We start from the raw sequence: 23,708 nt of genomic DNA, 5'->3' as shown, positions 1-23,708 counted from the left end.
GGTGGTTAGACTGTCACCTAAATTAACTTTGCAAGACACTCCTCTAGATGGAAAAAAATCTCAGCAGCTCATGTGCAACAACAATTGTGAAAACTTGTTTCTTGATTACATAAAACACATTTTCAAATTAGCAAACACATAAAATAAAAAATACAGATGCATATGGAATCATCATCCAACTTCAACAACTCACCTTGTGTAACCTTGTTTCCTTTGGTTGCACTTTAGAATATCTTAATGGATGGTCTAAACAGCAGGTTGTATAAAAACTCACGAAATTTCATGTTTAAAAACTATCTTTAGAAATATAAGTCTGTCAATCCATCATTTAGTCTTATACAAATAGACAGACAGACAGACAAATAACAAAAGATACATTAACAAATACAAATAACAAAAGAGCAATACATTACTTATCTGTGAATAGAATTTTAAAAGAGACAAGGTTTTATCTCTGTGGTGGAATGATCACCTATTATGTACGAGGCCCGTGCATGGAAAATGCTGGTAGCAACCATAGCTTTCACCCAGTCCTACTGTGATGGCTTGTCTGTGTAATCTTAGCTAAGGCCAACCTAGGCTACAGTGAGAGAGATGTGTGTGTCCCAAAACATCAACAAAATTTACATTAATTATCAAGATTTTCTTACTGGCTTAAGCTTGATGAATCTGTTTCTTAACAAGTCTGTTTTCAGGTTACCTCTGCCAAAGGTCTTGGGAGGAATCAATATTTCTTTTGATTGTAAGCTCGGCAAGCCAGCACGCTCGTACGTGCAATGTGTGCAGCTGCAGCTGAATGTGTTCTGATCTCTTGCAGTTGAAAGATGCATGAGTGTGATGCAGTCCGGGACACAGATGATCAAACTCAAGCGTGGCACCAAAGGGCTTGTTCGCCTCTTTTACCTGGATGAGCACCGGACCCGCCTTCGATGGCGACCCTCTCGGAAGAGTGAGAAGGCAAAAAGTAAAATCCACCTTTGAACATTTTTGCTTTGATTGGCAGAATAGTTTTGCATGGGAATACATGGGAAGTGCTGAGCAGGCTTTGTGGATGCTTCATGTTTGTGGAACTGTCATACTTTTACAAGGTTTGGGGCCAGTTGATTATAAAGTAATAAATGTTAATAATCTTTGGAGAATGGAAATCCATGAAGGCTTTTTTGTCCATTAATGCTAAAATACGAATATTCTCCCTATGTTGCAGATACATCATGTTTTATTTTTAATTGGGATTTTAGGTTTCAGAGTTTGAGACTTTTTCCTCTAAAATGTAGAGGATATAAATCCAATTGGACGTAAAGGGTTTTGCTCTTCTGTGAGCAATCAATAGATTTGTTAATTAACAACAGTCTTTACATGGTTAAATTTTTCTTTCTCCATCTCTACTACCTATATTCTCAGGTACTGTAGAGACACAGGATTGAGTGGATCGCTAGCTACTTGAGTAGACATACAGGGATGAGACTTATTATGGGAAAGTGACCCATGTTTATAGATCTTAAGCACTGAATAGTGTATGTGGCCACTGCCAGCAGGAGAACAATAGAAATCCGTAATTGTGGCTTTGACGAATGGGTTGAGTAGTGCTTCTTCTGTTTCTATTTTGTGGAATAGTTTGGAGAGTATAGTTATTAGGTCTTCTATGAAGGTCTGATAGAATTCTGTACTGAACCCATCAGGTCCTGGGCTTTTTTTGGTTGGGAGGCTTTTGATGACTGCTTTTAATTCTTTAGGGGTTATGAGACTGTTTAAATGGTTTATCTGATCCTGACTTGACTTTGTCACCTGGTATCTGTCTAGAAAAGTATCCATTTCCTCTAGATTTTCCTGTTTTGTAGAGTATAAGCCTTTATGTTGGATCTGATGATTTTTTGAATTTTCTCATTTTCTGTTATGTTATGCTAACCCTTTCAGCTCTGATTTTGTTAATTTGGATACTCTCTCTATGTCCTCTAATTGGTCTCGTTAAGGGTTTATCAATCTTGTTGATTTTCTCAAAGAACCAGCTTCTGATTTTGTTGATTGTTTGTATAGTTCTTTTTGTTTCTACTTGATTTATTTTGCCTTTATTTTCATTAATTTTTTTTTATTTCTTCTTTGTCCAAGTTGTCACTGAGTAGAGCATTGTTCAGTTTCCATGTGTATGTAGGCATTTTGTTGGCTTTGTTGTTATTGAAGACCAGCCTTAGTTCATTGTGATCTGGGATGCAAAAGAGTATTTCAGTCTTCTTGTATCTGTTGAGACCTGTTTTGTGACAGAATATATGGTCAGTTTTGGAGAAGGTACCATGAAAAAGGTATATTCTTTTGTTTTAGGATGAAATGTTCTATAGATGTCTGTTAAATCCATTTGGTTCATAATTTCTGTTAGTTTCACTGTGTCTTTGTTCAGTTTCTGTTTCCATGATCTGTCCATTGATGAGAGTGGAGTGTTGAAGACTCCCACTATTATTGTGTGTGATGAAATATATGCTTTAAGGTTTAGTAGAGTTTCTTTTATAAATATGGGTTCCCTTGTATTTGGAACATTGAGGATTGAGAGTTTATATTGATATATTTTTTCCTGTGATGAGTAACAAGTGTCCTTCCTTATCTTTTTTTGTCAACTTTTGCTTGAAAAATCTATTTTATTCAATATTAGGATGGCTACTCCAGCTTGTTTCTTGGCACCATTTGCTTGGAAAGTTTTTTCACAGCCTTTTATTCTGAGTTGGTGTCTGTCTTTGTCATTGAAATGAGTTTCTTGTATGCAGCAAAAAGCTAGATCTTGTTTACATATCTAGTGTGATAGTTTATGTATTTTTATTGGGGAATTGAGTCCATTGATGTTAAGAGATTTTAAGGAATAGTGAGAGTTGTCTCCTCTTAACTTTGTTGTTAGAGGTAGAATTATGTTTTTGTGCTTTTCTTCTTTTACTTTTGTTGCAAGATGATTATATTCTTTTTATATAACATTATATTTCTTTTCCTAGGGTGTAGTTTCCCTACTTGTGTTGGAGCTTTCCATTGATTATCCTCTGTAGGGCTGGGTTTGTGGATAGATGTACTGACTGGTTTTGTGTCAACATGACTCAAGCTGGACTTATCACAGAGAAAGGAGCCTCAGTTGAGGAAATGCCTCCATGAGATCCAGCTGTAAGGCATTTTCTCAACTAGTGATTAAAAGGGATGGGCCCAGCCCATTTTGGGTGGTGCCATCCCTGTGCTGGTAGATCTGGGTTCTATAAGAAAGCAGACTGAGCAAGCCAGGGGAAGCAAGCCAGTAAGCAACATCCCTCCATGGCCTCTGCAACAGCTCCTGCCTCCTGACCTGCTTGAGTTCCAGTCCTCGCTTCCTTTGCTGAAGAACAGCGATGTGGAAGTGTGAGCTGAATAAACCCTTTCTTCCGCAACTTGTTTCTTGTTCATGATGTTTTGTGAAGGAATAGGAACCTTGACTAAGACAACAGATATTGTGTAAATTTGGTTTTGTCCTGGAATATCTTTTAGTTGGGAGTCTTCTCTCTCTTCTACACCTGCTATCCATAGGTTTGATCTTCTCACTGTGTCCTGGATTTCCTGGATGTTTTGAGTTAGGCGCTTTTTGTTTTTTGCATTTTCTCTGACTGATGTGTCAATGTTTTCTATGGTATCTTTTACCTTTGTGATTCTCACTTTTATCTCTTGTATTCTGTTGGTGATACCTGCATCTATGACTCCTGATCTCTTTCCTAGGTTTTCTATCTCCAGGGTTGTCTCCTTTTGTAATTTCTTTATTGTTTCTATTTCTGTTTTCAATTTCTTCACCTGTTTGGTTGTGTTTTCCTGTAGGTCTTTAAGTGATTTTTTTGTTTCCTCTTTAAGGGCTTCTAGTTGGTTACATGTGTTCTCCTGGTTTTCCTGTAATTCTTTAAGGGAATTAGTTATTCATGCTCTTCTTGAGGACCTCCATCATTATCATGAAGTATGATTTTAAGTCCAAATCTTGTTTTTCTGGTGTGTTGGGATATCCACTATTTGGTGTGGTGTGAGAACTAGATTCTGATGTTGCCAGGTTGTGTTGGTTTCTGTTGCTTAGGTTCTTGTGCTTGCTTCTTGCCATCTTGTTATCTGTGATGCTCATTGAACTTGTTATTTCCGACTGGAGCTTGTTTCTCCTGTGGGTATGTGGGCTCATGTGCTCAGGGGGGAGATTGCTCCTGGGTGTTGAGGTCTCTGTGGGAAAGCTGTGAGTTCTAATGCTGGTGGACTTCTCTGGCTCTAGGCACAGATGTGTGCTGGAACAATCTGTTACTATGCAGGACAGTACTACCTGTGCCCAAGAGTTTCTGGCAGTGTCTCCCCAGATAGTCAGTGGCGAGGACATAGGGCCTGACATGTGGGCTCATGTGGGAGCGTGCTCCTGAGGCTCCTCTGAGTGTTCAGCAGTCTGGGAGCAGACCGTGAGTCCTGATGGTGGGGCCCAACTCTGGCTCTGAGTCGGAACCACCAATTTCTTTCATACCCTCCTAGACATACTGTGTAATGATGTTGTGCCTGGTATCTGGGTATCTCTGAATCAAGTATGCTGGTGCTTTTACTATTATATTCATGTGGATTTAGTACCGAGTTCATGCTGAATCCCCTGTAGTAGCTCTCAGCGCATTCCTTCCTATTTCATGCTAATGTCATTGGATGAGAATCTCTTTGTTCTTCAGGTAGCCTGTCACAGAGCCTTTTATCCCACTTTCATTTTTTACTAGGCTTTTCTGTCTTCATCAGAAATAGAGACTTTATTTAAAGTATAATCTTACATTATAAATAAAGTATATTATCCTCTTTAACAAGAAACTCAGGACTAAGCATGCAATGCTTTCTTTCTGATTCTGTTCCCTGTATTGTCTCAGCTCTGTCACTGGTGCTGACATTGCAATCCATAGTAACTGGAGCTCAGCTACTCTGAGCCACACAATAAAAATGTAGAATTAGATAGGGACCCATCTTTCTCTCCCTCCTCTTCCTCCTCCCTCCTCTTCCTCCTCCTCCTCTTCTCCCTCCTCTTCCTCCTCCTCCTCCTCTTCCTCCTCCTCCTCCTCTTTCTCCTTCTCCTCTCTCTCTCTCTCTCTCTCTCTCTCTCTCTCTCTCTCTCTCTCTCTCTCTCTCCTCACACCTCTTCTCCCTCTTACTCTTCTTCTTCCTTCTCTTTTTCCTCTTCCTCCTAATACCTTAGATCTGCCAACTCTTTTTCCCCAGTGAGTCATGCAGAGAGTGACTTGATACCAAAGTACAACCGGTACCTGTACCTTGAGGCCAAATGAGAGGTAGGGTAGAGGGCCGTCAGCATGATATGGAATATTTCAAAAACTTTCTTTAAAATACACTTGCAACATGGAAAAAAATAGTACTTCCCTGGTGTCATCCTTAAGTGTCTTTCTGCTAGGCTTTCTGAATAATGTGATTCTCTGCCTGTTATCCCAGCCTCTCTGAGACCTAGCCTTCTTCTATCTCTTCATCTCCTATTCTTCTGTCTCCTGAGCATTTTAGGCCAGCATCCTTGCAGTGGGCCTAAAATGTTTCTGTCTATCCTTCCTTCACCTCCTGGGAGCCACCTTGTTCCCACTTTTCCAAGCTGAGCTGTCCTGCTATTTCCCCCAAGAGTCACATTAATCTACTTCCTATTTATTTTCTAGCTATTTTATATATTTTGCAAAAAAACCCATTCAATTCTAAGTTTTGTGCACATTTCTCTATATGAATATGAAATGAATCTGAAATATTTATTAGCCACCTTTTTCTACCAGTCTTCTTGCTCTGATGAGCAATTCTGTTCCTTTTCTATAAATCCCAGTATGCTATAAGAATGATTGCCTTAGGAAGATATTGTCAAGAATTCGGAAAAAGGTAAATTGTTAGAGAATTTCTCTTGAGACCAATGTTGAGACTCGTGTCGTACTTTCAGACAATGGATTTTTTCTCTTTAAAAAGGTCTCTTGTGTCTTAACCTGCCATATGACTGTATGTCTCACCTCCCTTACAGTACTCATTGACTCCATCTACAAAGTTACTGAGGGAAGGCAGTCTGAAGTATTCCACAGACAGGCTGAGGGGAACTTTGATCCCAGCTGCTGCTTCACCATCTACCATGGCAACCACATGGAGTCCCTGGATCTCATTACCTCCAACCCAGAGGAGGCACGCACGTGGATCACAGGCCTCAAGTATCTGATGGCTGGCATCAGTGATGAAGATTCCCTTGCTAAGAGGCAGAGGACCCATGACCAATATCCTTTCTAGAGCTTCACACTTGAGTTGCTTGTGTGTGCAAGTATGCATGTGTATGTGAGCATGAGTGTGTGTGTGAGTGTGTGTGCATGTGTGTCTATAAAGTTATGATTAGAGAGCACTGTGCTACTTCCCATAATTATGACATCTGAAGCTTGTCTCCTTCCGTCTGATTTTCTGTCTCCTGAATGTTCATTTTTCTTTTTTTCTCAATCCCAGGGCATGAGTCAATAAAACCATGAAAACATAAACATGTGTGAACTCAGACGCAGAATTCTGAAGAAATTGAATGTAGTTCTGTATTCAGAGAAGTCCCTATTGGACATGATTATATTTTTATAGGGGCACTATTTGAATTATAAGAAATCCTGACATGACATAAATTTGGTTAATTTAATAACATTTTGGGTTCTAATTATGTCATTTACAGCAAGCACCTCTCAGCTTTCCTCCCCTTGTAAGGTTACAGCATGTTCACCAAATGGTTAACACTATGGAGGGAGGGATTTCACTATATAGATTTTCCCTTTATATAGTGATTGATAAATGAAAGTCTTTATGTGATTACCCCCCCTTCTTTTTAAATTTGAACACTATGTTTTGAACATTTACTGTTTGAAAATTTTATACATGAGTATGTGCTTTCATTAAATCTTTCCTTCTATCTTCCCTTATTCTGTCTGCACACATCATGAACACCTTTTTAAACCCACTGAGCCCATTTGGTGATGCCACAAGTACTGTGGGGTGGGGTGTCCATTGGCACAGGAGCAACTTCTCAGGGCCATGTCTGAAGCGATGGAACTCTCTCTCCTCTCATAGCAAGTCCATAGCACAGCAGTTCAGGGTGGAGCTTCGTGGGCCCTTCCTCACCTGTGCTTGCATTTTGGTTGGCTTTATCTTGTACATGACTTGTGCATTTAGTCATAGCCAATGTGGATGCATGTGTGTAATGGCCCTGTCATGTCTGGAAACCACAGTTTCACATTCTCTCCACTTCTTCTTCTGAATCCAGAGTGGAGCCTTCCTGCTGGGTGGAGCTGATCGTGTTCTGTGGTCTTTCTGACCTCAGTTTTCTTGCCGTAAAGTGAGGGTGTTTGGCTAGTTCAGGCCTGTTTTCTTTCTTCGTGACTTCAATGGTCTTAAAATACCTGTGTCCATGTTTTTGTTAGAGAAGGTGTCATCCTGGTGTCCTCCTTGCCATCATCACCCACCACTAACAACAACCACCATCACCATCATTATATACAGAAGAGAGGAGAAATTCATACTCATTAATTATATATATCTACACTTAGGCTCTTGTTAAAATAAAGAGTATAATCGGCTCAGGAGTGGTTTTCAACAGTATGAAGGCTAAGCTGATGAGCCACAGGGTTTTATCTCTAGTCACAGCAAGTCGGATTCTTGAATGAGTTAAAAACATCTCTACCTTGGTCTGTTGGCTTGACATTTGGTGAAACAAGAAACCAGAAAGACCCAAGTAAGCAACAATACTGAATGGTGGAAACACTATCTGGTACAGGCATCAAAATCCATGTTGATGGTACTCTTGATAAAGATGTGCTTTCCCACGAGCAAGAGCGCCAAGATAGGCAGTTTCAGGATAGGGTTATTTCAGGGGTTCAGTGATGTCAGCACTGACTCAGCTCCACATCCCTAACATGTAGGCTTGCTCTCTCAGCTGGCTGGCAACCTCTTGGACAAAGGAGGTATAACATCTTCAGGTGCAGTGCCAGACATAGTCCTGCCCAAGGGAACAGTGCTTTACCTTACCAATGAGAGAGAAGAAAAAAGGGCAAAAGCCTGTGTAGAACCCTCTCCAGAGATAACTCATCACTGGGCAGAATTTCTATTGTAGGTTCATTCCTGCCCTTCCTGCTTGAAGACTGTCATGATGCTATGGTAACACAAGGTGTATGTTTTGATATTTGTTGTATTAGAAACTAAATCGGAGTGCTAACAAAGTCAATTTATTTAAAATTATAGTAATTTTTACTGCATTTAAAGTCATGTATAATGACTTTTTTTCAGAGCACAGCAGCAAAGACTTGAAGGATCCTGCTGTGTCATTACTGTACCCATCTCTACAATGTCGGATGTGAGAGAGCACATGAGTTTCCATGTTCGTTTTATACTTAGCTTAACAAATGAAAGAAAATCCAGCCTCACACAGATAGCATGGGAACACTGGAAATTTTCATCAGAGGCACTCAGCAGTGCACTCTGAGGATGGCTGGATTAAGTCAACTGTCACCTTTCTTCCCTTAGTGCATGGCCACCTCCAGACTATATGGTTCCTGGATACATTAATATAATCAAAGTTCTATATGAAACAAGGAAAAGTCAGGGTCATAGGGGAAACAGTCGATTCCAGAAGCTGTGATTAGGACCCACTTAAGTATCTCAGAACCTTTACCCTCTAGGTCAGAGTAATAATCCTTGACATAGACAGGTAAGAGGTAGGTACCGATGGCAGGATCCTCTGCTGCTTTATTGGTCAATGAAGTTCTGTTGTTGTTGTTTTGCTTTGTTTTCTGTTTTCTTTAAACTTGATGCATTTTTGTTTTCTGTTGCTTGAAAGTATTTATATTTGAATTAGTCAGTGTGGTACCTAAGAAATCTTATATTATAGAAACAGGTCATCTGGGAGAGAAGCACACATGAACTGCCCAGGAGAGCTATTTTATAAGACACGTAGAGACAGTTGGTGTTTGAGCCAGTATTGCAAGGAACAATAAAGAAGAAATGAATAGACAGTAAGAGAAGAGGTAAAAATGGGTTGACCCAGGTACCATTTTTCAGAACTGACAAAGTTTTAAATAGAACAATATGTTGACATTACAATCCTTAAAAATGTTCTTGTGTTTGTGGGTGCACTCATGACTATTCATGTTCATACTAAGGTGAACATACATAAGTGGTCAGAGGACAACATGAAAGAGCGACTTCTCTCCTATCTTGTGTGTACCAGGGATTGGAGTGAGGTCATCCACGGTTGACAGCCAGGACATTTACTCATAGAGTCAAAGCTCCAGATCTAGATTGTTATTCTTAATTGGACATGTGTTTAATTAATCGAGGAGAAAGAATGTGGGATGTTCAGAATTAGACTTCACTTAGAACTTAAACATTCATGAATAAATGATTATAATGAATCTTAACCCGCTAAAGGAGAAAATTCATCCACCTAAAGTGTGAACTGAGTAATTTTTGTGGCATGGTGGGCCAGGTATTGTGTAGGTCCGCATGGATTCTACCCTTAAGAATCACAGTCTGGATTCTTAGTAGGATGACAGTCCTGGTAATGCTGGTGCCTGCTCACTGGGGGGTATGGAGAGTCATTGGAGGATATGGACAGTACCGAATTGGTGGGCTCACAGTGAGCGCTTCCCTGATAGGCTGCTTGCTGCTGCAGTGCTGAAGGCTGGCAGATTTCCTCCTGCTTCCTTCGGGTAGATGAACTCTGAAATCTCAGCACCCTACCTCATGCAGAGCTAATGGTGCTGGTGTATAACCTCAGCACTTACTCTGTCAGCCCGTTCCCCGTTTCTTTCTCCACTCACTCAGTCCTGACACTGTGAAGGAAGTTGTTACCTGAAGGTGACCCCTTACATGTACTGTAAGTTAGAATGTGGGGAAAATGCTGCTCGCCTCCTGAGCTTGTCTAGGATTTTGAGCTAAGAACGAGTTGAAGTGGTTGAAAACGTTAAAAGAACGATGACATTTTTCATTTCAAGTTTGAGCTTCATTGTGCACAAGTAGAGTATTATCAGACCAGAGCTGTGCACATTCCTGCCGGTCTTGTTCTTCAGGCTGCTGGCCTGTTAGTGGAGAAGCTGTGTCTGAGATGAGCTGTCTGCAAAGAGCAAAGGGCTGGGTGTCAGCCATTTCTCGGAAAGTCTGCCCGCTGAAACTGTGATGTGAAAGAATATGATGTAATTGTGTTCTCCTCTGGCTTTGTTTTAGAAAACACCAACCATGGTATTTATTTATTTTTCTTCTGAGTTTTCCCTTGTTGAATGACATGTTCCTCATAATTTTGTGCGTGGTAATGAGTCATCAGGTCGGGGGTTTTCTGGGCACTGGTATCTCAGTTATAAAGCACAGCTTTATCCAGAAACCTTACAGCTGCTTCTCTACATGCACTTTTACTGGAAATAATGAGTTTTCCTTTCATAGAACATTGAAGTCACGGGCGAGCTCACGGTTATCTAGTTGTGTTCCCTGATATTGGAATGGAAGAAGCAGGGGCACTGAGAGGTGACTGGCAACCCACTGTAAAGGGGGTGTGTCATCAGTAGCATCGGGACCCGTGTTTTTCTCGTTCTGACTCCATTCTGATTGTGGTTTGTCAATCTCCGTCCTCTTAAGCAGCTGTCAAAGCCAGCTATGGATGGGTCTGAAGCTGTGAAGCCCGGCTCCCACCCTACGAAATGTCTATCTGCAGGATGCGCTCATGCTGAGGATTGGCAGTTCCTTGCTTCTTCCTAAGAGTTTCATAGGTCACTGTAGAACAACAAGATGGATAAACTGCTGTAGTTGGAGTCATTTACTTACTCTTTTGTCCTATGGCTGAGTATGCTGTAGTCAAAGGAGTGTCCAGTGAAAGAGAATGGAGTTCCAGGGGGAAACGTGTGACTGCACAGAAAACAGAAAAAAAATCCTTAGTAGCAACTGATCATCTTTTGAATTCTTTCTTTTATTTTTTATTATTATTATTTTTTTTTTTGTCTAGCTCTGTTCTCCCTTTAGCCTCCAGGTAAAATATGCAGTCAGGTCCTTACTGAACTTTATAAGAAACAAAGGAAAGAGCTGCGCTTTTGTGTTTTGTTACAAAGTGTCTCTGGAAGGAAAGCTGATTTTACCTTTCTGTCTGTTGTTATTTTGTAAGTTTCCAGTGACTAGCATGTAGACATTATGTAAGTTAATGGATTCCATGTGTTCATTCATTCATTCATTCATTCATTCATTCATTCACACAATATGACTTTTACTTTATAAGGCAATAACCTTCCCCAGCCATTTCACTGACAGACAATGTAAGCATAGTTTTTAATCACTGGAAAGATGGTTGGTAGCTTGAAGTAAGGAGCGAACAATCTCTTAGGACTGCTGGCTGCTTGCTAAGGTGACAGTGTCCACTGGACCTCTGCTGTGAGTCACTTCTGTTCCCCACTTATGGTTTCCTTTTTAAAATTGTCATTTCAATTAATTTTGTGTGTGGGTTTTTTTTTTTTCCTGCATGTGTCTCTGTACCTATTACCTATGAAGGCCAAAAGAGGGTATTGGAGCCTCTGGAGCTGAAGTTTAGGAGGGTTGTGAGCTGCCATGTGGGTGCTGGGAATTGAACTCAGGGTGGTTGGAAGAACAGCCAACATTCTTAACTGCTGACTGACCTTCTTTCCAGCCTTGCCATGTCTTGATTTTTGAACCTATACTTTGCTCTGACTTTGATTCTCTTCTTTCTTCCTCTCATCACTTTAATTCCTTTCCAGTGCCCTGTAAACATTGCAGCTCAATTTAATACTCCATGCATACATGTCCTTAATATGTTATATTACAATGCTACATGTTCATTGGGATTTTGATGCATGCACTGCATGGCCTCATCTGAGGACCCTGTACATCTCCACACACATGGCACGACTCCTTGTTGTCTAAACTCAGCTTTGTGTTCTCACCCCTGAGTCCCACATCTGAGCTTAGTGACTGTGGTTAGAAGTGTGTGATTGTTGGGAGGGGCACTGTCACATCTACTGACAAAGGAGGAATGCAGGCTAGAAATTGGCTTTATGTGCAGGCAACAGAGATACTAGATCCGGTTGGGTGGCTGTGGCATTGGCACTCCATTCTCTTACTACTCTGACTGAAAGCTTTCTCTTCTTCCTAACACTAGTGAGGTCCAACTAGATGGTCTAATTGTCTTTACATATTAGAATAAAACACAGAAAAGAGAGTTCAGATCCTGAGGACAAGAACAAAAACATACTAAGGGAGAGGGCCTAGGAGAAGGCAGAGTCTAGATTTGTTAAATTTAACTCTCCTCATAGCGAGGTCCATGAGCCAAGAGTTAGAGCACGAACAGCAGGCTGCTACTGCCCAGGATGTCTCTAACACGCACAGCAGAGGTGTGGAAGACCTCGAAGCCTTTGTGTAGGAACACAATTCAGGTTAGTGTGGCTGCACCATGGAGCTGAGGTCAGGACACGGGGAAAAGGATGATGTATGAAGTTGTGTAGAAACATTTGTGATGTGTCAGTGGTGGCTAGGGCGCTGTCCTCTACAGAGAAAGTAGAACAGGTGGCAGCCTCCTTACAGCTGGTGAAACACAGGGCTTTTTAATGGTAGTTTTAACACCTAATTTGGATTAGGTCGATAGAGTGTTTGAATTAAGCCGTCTAGTAAAACTCCTGTGTTGTGAGCCATGCACCAGCCATGCAAACACAAACCACCATGTCCTCGCTCCTGTTGTCAGCGCCAGGGGCTTCTCACAGCCTGTGCAATGCGGGGTCTCCTCAGAAGCCTGTCTTCTGTTTCCATGGCTCTGACAGTGTCCTTGTGACATTCAATGAGTGAGCAGCTCTGATTCCGAGGAGAGCTTTTCTTTGACCTTTGTGCACGTGGGTGAAACAGACCTTTGAGGAGGCGGACAAGAACGGGGATGGCTTATTGAATATTGAAGAGATTCACCAGCTGATGCATAAACTCAATGTCAACCTGCCCCGCAGAAAAGTCAGGCAAATGTTTCAGGTACGTGTTCACAATGGTCTTGGCCTTCTATAAAACACAGAAATTACTGATGTACTTGGGCACATTAACCGCTACCATTTTGTTGGGAGCTGGGGAGAACAGTATTACCTGCTCTGTACTGTTTTATTTTTTTTTAATAAAGACAGATATTATGTCTCATCAAAAGAAAACGCTTCATAAACTTAAGTACCCTGTTTCACCCCCTAGACTAATTTGTTGTTGGCATTTTCAAGAGCAATTAATTATTATAAGCATTTTTCCTGACACTTGAACAGCGGTGTGAACTTGATCAAGTTCTTTGAAGAGGATGAAAATGCTTCATTTTCCTACCACAGGGGCTGTTGTGAGGATTAGAATAAAAACCAGTAACAAGAGAGAAACAGTGCCTCAGAAACGCCAAGAACTCTCTTTTGTTTCAGAGGAGTTTAAGATTGAAGGCCTACGAGGCCGGGAAGTGCTGCTGTCAGAGTTGAGAGCTCTTCTGGTGTCAGACAAGATGCTCCTTCCTCTCTCTCCACAGGGAGGTCCTGGCCTGGAGCTTACACTGAAGCTTTCAGCTGGGCTGTGCTTAGACGTGGGAAGTGTTGAACAAAGGCCAGAGTATACTGTTAGTAATGAGCAAGAGATAAATCACAGAACAGCATTCATTTGGAGATAAATTAGATGTACAATCCATGTTTTATAAAGACCTTTCATTTTATGTGACTAGGTCAGTAACTTAAACACACAGCAAGCATAAAAGATGTTCTATGCTTGGGCTTTTCCCCAACCATCTGCTGCTCTTCTCTTATTGTGTCAAGGGCATAAACAACAGGGAGCATGTGTTCCAATAGTGACTGGAAGACAGATGCTGGATCCCTTCTCTGGCCACCTAAGGGGGGTCTTGCTTAGGAGATGTTCCTGTTAGAGATGGTGTGTATTGGGGCATTTAGTTTCATTGCACTGAAGAACATTATGAGAAAAGAGAAAAGAAAGGAGTGAAATTCAGGGAAAACTAGAAAATGTTTATGTCCTATGTCTTATAGTCTCAGAGTAAATTATTTAGATGAGCTTTTTTTGTTTAATAGTTATGGCTTTAAATTAGCATCTATTATACATTTCATTGTGGCATTTTCATAAATACTCTGGTTGATCCTCCGTATAAGCCGAGACAGGGTCGTATGTGGCCCAGGCTCTTTCAGATTTGTAGAGCTCCTTCTGCCTCAGCGCCCTGCTCTCAGATAGTAAGGCCATTATATATGCGGCAAGATGCTGCTCTTACATTTTAAAGTGTGTTAAGCCAGAAGTGACAGGGCTAGTGTGCCACTACGTAGGAAGTAATTCCATGTGAGTCCCGAGGCCAGCAAGGATCTGCAGAGGACGGCTTGTGGTGGGAATGAGAACCTCAGGAACCCTGAAGTAGTAAGGCTTTATTTTTCAGGGTTTGGGATATTTTAACACACACACACACACACACACACATACACCCCCCCCCCCCCAAAAAAAAGACAGGGTCTCTACTGCATAGCTCTGGCTGGCCTGGAACCTATGTAGTCTAGACTGGTCTTGAACTCACATAGAGTTGCCAGCCTCTGTCTCCTGAACGCCGAGAGAAAGGTGCGTAAACGTCATCAGGCCTGGCAGCAGTAAACACACTGGTTCGCAGTCATGACGGTAAAGTGACCAGTACACAGTACACTCCATTTCTTTGATGCAATGACTCTTCCGTATGGGCCCCGTGTATCAAAACCAGTGTACACCCTCATTTAAATGACAAGAAGGAGCCACCTGGCACCATACAGAAGCCATACAAGGTTTAAAATGATCTTGTGTGACTTGATGTAAAGTTGGCATTAAGCAAAGATTCCCAAAACTTTGAAAGGCTTCACACTAATCTGCATGTTATCTTTGCTCAGAGGCCCTGCTAGTCTTTTATACTGTTCCAATTTTAGCCCGTGTGCCACTGAAGCAGGCACGATCAATAAGGAAAGTTTTTGTGAGCACTTCAGCTTTTAAGGCTGTATTTAAATCTACGTAACAGCTGAGTGAGTGTTTTTCCACATTTTCAAAATGCCGTTTCTTTCCTGTCAGGTTTGGTTCTGTCGTTATTGTGTGCTTTGAGTGAAGGTGATCGAGTGATGCTTTGCTTGCTCATTATGCTTTCCTGGCTCCTTACTGATGAAGTCAGTCAGCTCTCTATCTGTGGTGAACAGCACTTGTGCAGTAGTGACTAGGCACAAGTAATTTGAAGTCAACATCTAACTGTGTGGGGCTTTCATAGGTTCCCTCGTGAGGAAAGCTGGCTGGTACCACAGCTCCTGTGGCTGTAAGAGCCCTAAACCAGAGGCCACTCATGAAGCATCAGAGACATAGGTGTAGGGGAAGAATCACATCTTCTATGTTATTACCGTTCTGAAGCAAGTGAGAGACAAGCGTTAGCTATGCTGTGCATTAAAACAACCCCCCCTTCTGTTCTCCTCAAGTTGTCTTTTTGACTCATTTCCCTAAGGATCACTTTCTGTCTCATTTTGTTTCTAGTTACCTTGGTTTTCTTTAGCTTAACACTTTGTTAGCTTTTTACTTGGATTGCTAGTTTTGTTGTTGTTTTGTTTTGTTTTATTTTTGAGACAGCCTTTTTTTTTTTTTTTTTAAATTGTTTTTAGATACTCTCTGTATTTACATTTGAAATGTTATCCCCTTCCTCTACTCCCCCTCCACTTGTCTCCAAGAAGGTGCACTCCCTCCTGATCCCCCTCTCCACCCCATTGCCTTGGCTTCCCCCACATTGGGAAAACATGCCCTCCCTGAACCAAAGGCCTCTTCTCACATTGATGCCAGACACTGCTATCTTCAGCTACATATGCACCTGAAGCCATAGGTCTCTCAGTGTGTGCTCAATGGTTGGTGATTTAGTCCATGGAAGATGTGGAGGGTTTGGTTGGTTGATAATGTTCTTCCTATGAGGTTGCAACCCCTTCTCTTCAGTCCTTTCTCTACTTCCTTCACTAAAGTCCGAGGCAGGCTTCTTTATGCAGTCTAAGCAGGTCTCCAGCTAGCCATCCTCCACACAGCTCATGCCAGGCTTTGTCTCCTTACAAAATTTCCTAACACATTTGGCTTCACGGTTTGCTTTAAAGGTTTAACTGTATTTTTGACAGTTTTCTGCTTCCTTGTTTGTAAATGTGATTCTGATTCTGGGATTGAAAGCAGGGCTGTGATACAGATGTAAGTGTTTTTATCTTTTAATTTGTGTTTTGCCTGCATGCATGCAAGGGCAAAGTCTGTGCAGTACTGAAGAAAGCCAGAGAGGGCATTGCATCCCCTGGACCTGGACTTCCAAATGGTCGTGAACTGCCATGCTGTGTCTCCAACGACTGAGCCACCTTTCTACCCGCAGTGTCCTAGCAACTTGAGCTAGAGCTGTTTACTTTGATGTTTTTACTTCTCTCCTTAGCAACATTACTTCAGAGTTCTACCTCAAAGATGTGTTTCTGTTAACTTATAAATGTACTATAGCCAGAGAAGTTGGTTTGTATGGTGTTGACTCTAATTTGTTGAAACTTTCTTCATTGCCTATAATTTTTATATTGTTCCACGTGTGCTTAAAAAATGTATTTTTGTGATTTAAGTGCTGACTCTTCTATAGTGAACATTACTTTCTAATTCTGTTTTCTTTTCTCCCCTCTATGTTGTTCAGGAGGCAGACACAGATGAGAATCAGGGAACCTTGACATTTGAAGAGTTCTGTGTTTTTTACAAAATGATGTCATTGAGACGAGACCTCTATTTGCTGCTCTTGAGCTACAGTGACAAGAAGGACCACCTGACTGTGGAGGAGCTAGCTCAGTTTTTGAAGGTGGAACAAAAGGTACCATTAGACTGTGCAGTGGATTGTTTGCTCAGAAGAACTTGAGAGATGTGGGTATCTTTTGGGTACTGGGTATAGTTATATGCTCAACTCAGAATTCACTGACAAATAGCAAAATTTACCAAAAATTATACCAGTGAATCATTTAAAATATCTGTTTAGTGGCTTTTAAGGAAAGCGATGAACCAAAACTAGCATATATAGCTTTACCTTGTCTGTGTTGGATATGGGGCATGTGCATTTTCCTACAAAGGACTGAAAATTAACTCATCTCATTTTAAATACACCAGTGGTGTCTCTTTCTACTGGGAGGTACTAGTAATGGTATAAATTAAAGTTTGTATTGATTTATGCTAGTATTAATATTAGCAAAATATAAATTGACATAAAACGCACAGTACTGTTGGTTTTCTACACTGTTACAGAATTCTTAGTTCACACAGTAAACACTGATAACTGACACAGGAAATTGGCATCAAATCATGTGTAAATGCTGATAAATTAGGATAGGTCTTGCCTAGAGCAGGGATTTGTAAGTTTACTTAAAGTAAAGCATTAAACTTGAATAGAAAATAGTCTTTTTATAATAAACAAGGGTAGTTTTTTTTTTATTATTATTTTTTTTTATATTGCTGTCTTACTATTCTTCAGACTTCATTTCTCAGGGTGGAGGAGAAATAAAGGGGTTTTATCTATAAATGCAAACACAGACAAACTCTCGGTTATATGACATGTCAAGAGAAGTCATTCCCTTGCATGGACACAAAGTAAATTTCCAAGGAGTTAAGTTCAGAGTCTATGACAGGAAGGCGAAGCACCAAGAAGTAAAGTGGCACACTTTGTCTTGTGGCACACTTTGTCTTGCCTCGTTGAGAGGATTCTCATGTGGCTGAGAGCACCTGGTCCTGTTTACCACCCTCGCTCCCCACCACATACACCTTTCCCCATAGAGCCAGCTTGATGTACCCTAAATTAAAATTTAAAGTGATATCTTAAAAAAATACATTTTTAGTTGTGTGGGGGAGGGTTTATATATCGGAGTTGAACTTATTTCTGTTCCAGTATTTTAAACCTTAAAGCCTCTTTCAATTTTCTCTAGTTCAAACCAGACCAGAAAGATAGCAGATTTCCTTATCATAGCTCAGAACTTGTTTGATGTCCTTAATCTGTTCTGGCTAGTGCTGCTTACAAGTTCAGAAATGGCAGAAAGTCCCCTTGTTCCCTCACTGTCAGGTATTTTTATGGCACCTAAATGAAAGTTTTGAATTAGATTTTATGGGCAGACAAATTGGCTAGTTTGGTTCTTCATCCCTTTGCTGGAGAGAGAATGAGAAAAATCAGAAAGGAGTTGGCAAACTGTCCACATATGTTTTCTCTCTACAGTTTACTTATTACTGAATCTTAACCCTAAATTTTATTCATAATATTGTATAAAAGGTTATTTTCTGTCTATCATGAATCAAAGAGCAAGTAAGTCATTAGTATTTTTGTGCTGACATGGACTAGCGTGGTACCTCAGTGTGTACTTGATTGACATTTCTTTGCAGTAGTGGTGCCATTCCTCCATGTGATTGTTTACTAGGGAGCTCAGTGCTGCCTGGTGACATATTGGGCCACAGGGCTGCCATCATCACTTTGCTTTTCAATTGCACTGTTTTACAGCTTTGTTTAAAGTTTTCGATCAGTCAGAAAACTTGCCCACACAATTCGCTCTTGTGCTAGTTTGGGGTATGTGTATATTTAAGAGAGATAAAGAGACACAGACAAACTGACAAGACAGAGGTGTTCCTCTACAGTTTGGGGAGATCCACCCCATTTCATTTTCTTTTCTCCTCCTCCTCCTCCTCCTCCTCCTCCTCCTCCTCCTCCTCCTCCTCCTTCTTCTTCTTCTTTCTCTTCTTGTTCTTCTTCTTCTTGTTCTTCTTCTTGTTCGTCTCCTCCTCCTCTTCTCCCTCGTCCTCCTCCTCCTTTTCATTTTGTAAATAAACACTTTTTATTTTTGCAGCACAACCCACCTTTCCCCAAGAACATGAATTGACCTCAGCCACTAAAACAGAGGACAAAGCTATTAAGTGTCAGAAGGAAAAGGGTTACTAGAAAAATAGTTTATATTCAATGGTCTCTCAAGGATCCAACCTCTGTCCCAAGCTTCCTAACAGGGCTTACCAAATGAGACAAAAAGGCATGGAGAGGCTAGAAAATTCACTGAATAAGGGAAAAAGAGTCTGGCAGTGAAGACTTGGGCTCCCACAAGAGAAAACTAGAAGATGCAGAGAGAAAATAATTTATTGGTGATGGTATATAATGTCATGCTGACCATTCCGTATCTTTCCCTTTTACAATGCTGAGAAAACCAGTTTGGCACAGCCCATTATCTCTTGCTATGAGAAAGCTATACTCAATCACCAACTGCTCCCAATGCCTTCTTAGTATCTCTTTCTAAAGTGAAATGTATTCAACTTGATTTCTGACTTTTTTTCTATTCTCTATTCAAGCCAGTTAACACTTTATTTGTTGTGAATAGACTTATTATTGTTTTTGTTTGACTATATGGTAGGATGGAGTTAAGCAGATCGGAATATATATGTTACTTCTTTAACTCAGATCACATTTACTTCTGTATTAACAACTTTTCTATTGCCAGGATAGAACACCAAGACTGTAATTGGGCATATGATTCCAGAGAGTTAGAATCCATGATGAATGAGCTAAGGTATGGAGGCAGGAACAGTGGGAGCCCACACATTACCTCCAGCAGGAGTAGAGATAGCAAACTGAAAATGAGTCTTGAAACATCAAAACCTGTCCTCATTAACAGGCCTTCTTCAACAAAGCCATACCTCCTTATTTTCTAAAATATTTCCACCAACTGGTGCCCAAGCATTCAAACATATGAGTCAGGGGAGGGGCAACATTTTCATTCAAACCATCCCAAGTCTGTGAGTCATAAAGTTCTCTTGATGGCCATATGGCCCTGGAAGGATGCGGGTACAAATGAAAATAGTTGGTTTTAGTTCATTTCTGTATTAACTGTTTAATAAGTTGTCATGTGTTCTTAATTGTACAGATTCGTCATTTTTCAGTCTATGTAGGATAACAAGTGAGCAGGTACTCATGAGGTTTTACAGTTCCATAGAAAATAATTTTTTTAACTCTTTGAACAATTTGAGGATCTTAAAATTATCTTAAGATGAAAACCCCATGCAGGTTTCTGTGGTAAATTTTCATGGCACTAGGAGACTCTGTAAGGAAATGAAGATTTAAGACAGGAGGATCGCCTGTTCACGTTTAGTGCCGGGTCTGATGACTCCTGCACAGGCAAGCAGGTTGGTCAAGTAAATGGTGGATAAGGCCTGTGGTGTCCTGCTGTTGAATGGGAGGAACTTGGCAGGAGCTGCTCATGAGATTCTTCTGACATCTCTGTGTCTTTGGCTCCTTCTCTGTGCACACAGACTATCTCCTGAGTGAGAGCATCACACTACACCTCATGGGAAAACCCAGAGGGTCCTTCCCAGAAGTACATATGTGCTCCAAGGGGAAGGCCTGGGGGTAGATGGGAGAATCCTTCCTGTGTTTATTTCTTCACATTCCATGGCGCGCTGTGTTAGGGTAGCCTGTCCTGAATGTCATCACTTACACACAACTGGAGTTTTCTTCTGTGTCAGTTCCCTTTTGGCTCATCATTCCCACAACTGCCATGATATAGTTTAATGATGATAATGATAATAGTAATAATAATAATACTAATAAAAGTGCTCTCTGTTCCCTGATGTTTATTATGAACCATTAAAACCCGTAGGACTTCCTGACTGATTGGGTAACTTTTGTTACTTCCAGTTTGCCAGTCCCCTTCAAATTTCACCAATAGTTCATCCATCTGATGAGTGGCTGTGAGCCCCCATTTCCACTTTTGGACACTGGGAAGGGAGAAGAAGCTGGGGATCAAGTTAAGAACTTTGGGAAGTGATGTCATCAGTCTGTGCCGTAATTCTTATAGACATTCCACAAATAAGATGCCCTGGCGCTCAAGACTCAGTAAACACATTCAGGCACCGTTGGGGTGGATGTCGAGGGAGGCCATAGGTCTATGCCACCATCCCACTTCCTGTGCAGTTCTTTTGTTTGGCTGCTCCTCAGTTTCCATTTAGTATACGCAGAAAATGGGAAGAAAAGCACCGTCCCTCTACTAAGGGTCATTCTATTGAAAGAATGAGCTTTAAGGAGGATTGGGGCAACAGTTTCATCAGTCCTTTAGAAGCCTAAGCAGGCTTTTCTGAGCTCTCTTGACAGGCCCTTTTCTTGGCCTTATTTCAAAGAATCCACTTGTACAAAGAATCATGGTGTCCCCCTAGCCAGGATTCCCATCCTTAGCACCTAGACTCCTCAGCCTGGCCCCGGCTGCAGGCCGCTGGTGTCTGAGCATCTTGGTTGGCTTTCTGCAGGAATCCTGTCTCTCTACCTTGAGTTCCCTTTCCCTCCAGGTAGTGTTTTACCCACACATCCCCATTCTTGGTTTTTGACCTTGGTTTCTTTTTTTACAAAGGGCATCTGGTACCCACTTTTCCTGCCCCACAATGTCAAGTTGAAGGTTGATCTTGATAAAAGTGACAGATATCCAAAGTGCAGCACTGTGAAGAATTAAAATTAAAATATACAAATTTGGTGGCTTTAACGTCATCCAGAGTAGTGGAATCACTGCAGCCCATTTGACTGGCAATAGTGCATATCACTAGCCAAGGGGCATATGATTCCTCACCCTTCCTGCTTGTACTAAAGTTCTGCCAGGAAATTTTTTTGAGGGAGAAAACAAAAGCCAGCACTATGTGAAGTCCGCCCTGAAGAGTCTGTATCTGGTTTAATTTTCTAAAGTAGCTTGAAGGTACCTCCACATGGGTAGAGCTTGGAAGAATCTATCTATCTATCTATCTATCTATCTATCTATCTATCTATCTATCTATCTATCTATCATCTATCTATCATCTATTTATCATCTATCTGTCTGTGTGTCTATCTGTCTATCTATCTACCTATCTATATCTATCTATCTGTCTGTGTGTCTATCTGTCTGTCTGTCTTTCTATCTACCTATCTATCTATATCTATCTATCTATCATCTATCTATCTATCTATCTATCTATCTATCTATCTATCTATCTATCTATCTATCTACATTACTATATCTCAGGAGACAAAAACCACATAGGAACATTTTAATGTGTAGAAACTTTAAGATCTCATATTTTAAACACTATATAAATGAACCACATGGTAGGGAAGTATTTGCAACATATTAAAAAGGAAATACTGTGTTTCTGTAATGTGGGAAATGCTTTTCTGGGTCAGTGTACCTATAAACACTTTGCCCTTACTAGTCGTCAAAAATGCAAAAGTAAGCTAAAACTTATTATTTTCACCCTTTAATCTAGTAAACATTAACAGTCATTGTAAGTACTTAGCTTGTAAATGGTTTAATTATTCAATATGGCACTTTTACAAGTCTGAAAATTTTTTAGGAGTTTTTTAAACATTGATTCATTTTACCCGCAGCCATTTATTTTAAAGAAATGTCTAAGTACTTACAGAAAAATTTGGAAAGTGTGAAATTCAGCATTCTTTAGAACAAAAAAAAAGTTGGTGCTTAGATGAGAGTGGACCCATTGGACCTGCACCTCTCACTAATGTGGTACTTCACGCTGTAACTGACAGAAAGGACTTTCTACAAGCGTCTTCGTTCTGTAGTGTCTTTACTGGTATTTTCATTAATATGGTGAATATTTTTAAAGTGTGAGTTCAGAAAAGATCTAATTTTGGTTTGTGTCCTGTGATAATGAATTCTCTGCTCATCTGCCCTTAGCTTTTCTCCAGAATGATGCGTAGTTTGTTCTGTGTACCTTGCTTTGGACCTCACGGGCTCCTGGTGGTTTACCTGAGTGGATCTTGGAACAAAGGCCTCATACCTGAATAACCGTAGGGGCACTCAGTCTTTCTGTGGAGCACAAAGTGACTGGTGTGGTTATTTTTATATTATGAGAGGTGGACATATGTTCGAAGTCTAGGTCATAGTACACAAGCTAATGAGCTGTTCACAGCCTTCTAGGGCTGTGGAGTACCTCGGGGGCTTTGCAGCTCTGTATACTTAACCATATTCCTTTATTAAGTCATATTAAACAGGTGATTTAATTTTGAAAGCCCTACATTTTACCATTGAACATGAAAGTGGAATTTTGGAGTAATGTAACATATGATAAATATAATGTTTTTAGCATTCATTACTTCATGTTGGCTGGCAAGATTGGCTTCCCTTATTATTCTTCATCAGTATTTTTTACATTTATTTATTTTTATGTGAGTACACTGTAGCTGTCTTCAGACATACAGAAAGTGCACCAGACCTCATTACAGATGGTTATGAGCCACCGTGTGGTTGCTGGGAATTGAACTCAGACCTCTGGAAGAGAGTCAGTGTTTCTAACCACTGAGCCACCTCTCCAGCCCTATTCATCAGTATTTTAAAAGGTCACGGTTAGATTCCTGAGCAAATGGATTTTTCTTTTAAATAAAAGTGTCATTTTTTTTCATTTTGGGGTTCTGGGGATCATAGATTTTTTTAATGTTAGGCAAGGGCTCGTCCAGTGAGCTCCAGCTCCAAGGCTGCCCCCATTCTTTATGTTACTATTTAAGGAAACAGTTTGTACAATTTACTTTTCCTTACTGTATACACATGGGTGCAGCAGCCTGAGGCCAACAGTGAGAAGGGTATGTGCTGTTCCATTGGTGCTGCCAAAGGTTTCCCAGAGCATTCAGTGCCCTCACCACTGCCCTCACCACTGCCTCCACCAGTGCCCCCACCACTGCCCTCACCACCACC

The 23,708-nt window shown here is 40.8% G+C and overlaps 1 protein-coding gene across 5 annotated transcripts in view; it reads left to right on the top strand.

Annotated features, from left to right (window-relative positions):
* Positions 1 to 23,708, top strand: part of PLCH1 (phospholipase C eta 1) — a gene marked incomplete at both ends in the record, with an annotated part of 168,206 nt that overhangs the window by 90,758 nt on the left and 53,740 nt on the right. For all 5 annotated transcript variants that reach the window (XM_080916371.1, XM_080916370.1, XM_080916368.1 and 2 more), the window contains 4 exons: positions 818 to 964; positions 5,996 to 6,239; positions 12,864 to 12,993; positions 16,670 to 16,840. In XM_080916371.1, coding sequence (XP_080772497.1) covers positions 818 to 964; positions 5,996 to 6,239; positions 12,864 to 12,993; positions 16,670 to 16,840 — 692 coding nt within the window. The remainder of the gene's footprint in view (positions 1 to 817; positions 965 to 5,995; positions 6,240 to 12,863; positions 12,994 to 16,669; positions 16,841 to 23,708) is intronic.

This window comes from Micromys minutus (genome assembly GCF_963924665.1).
Source record: "Micromys minutus genome assembly, chromosome: 4".
In the NCBI taxonomy this organism is placed as follows: Eukaryota; Metazoa; Chordata; class Mammalia; order Rodentia; family Muridae; genus Micromys; species Micromys minutus.
Note: the sequence above shows the minus strand (reverse complement) of the source record. Positions and strands in the feature narration are given on the sequence as shown.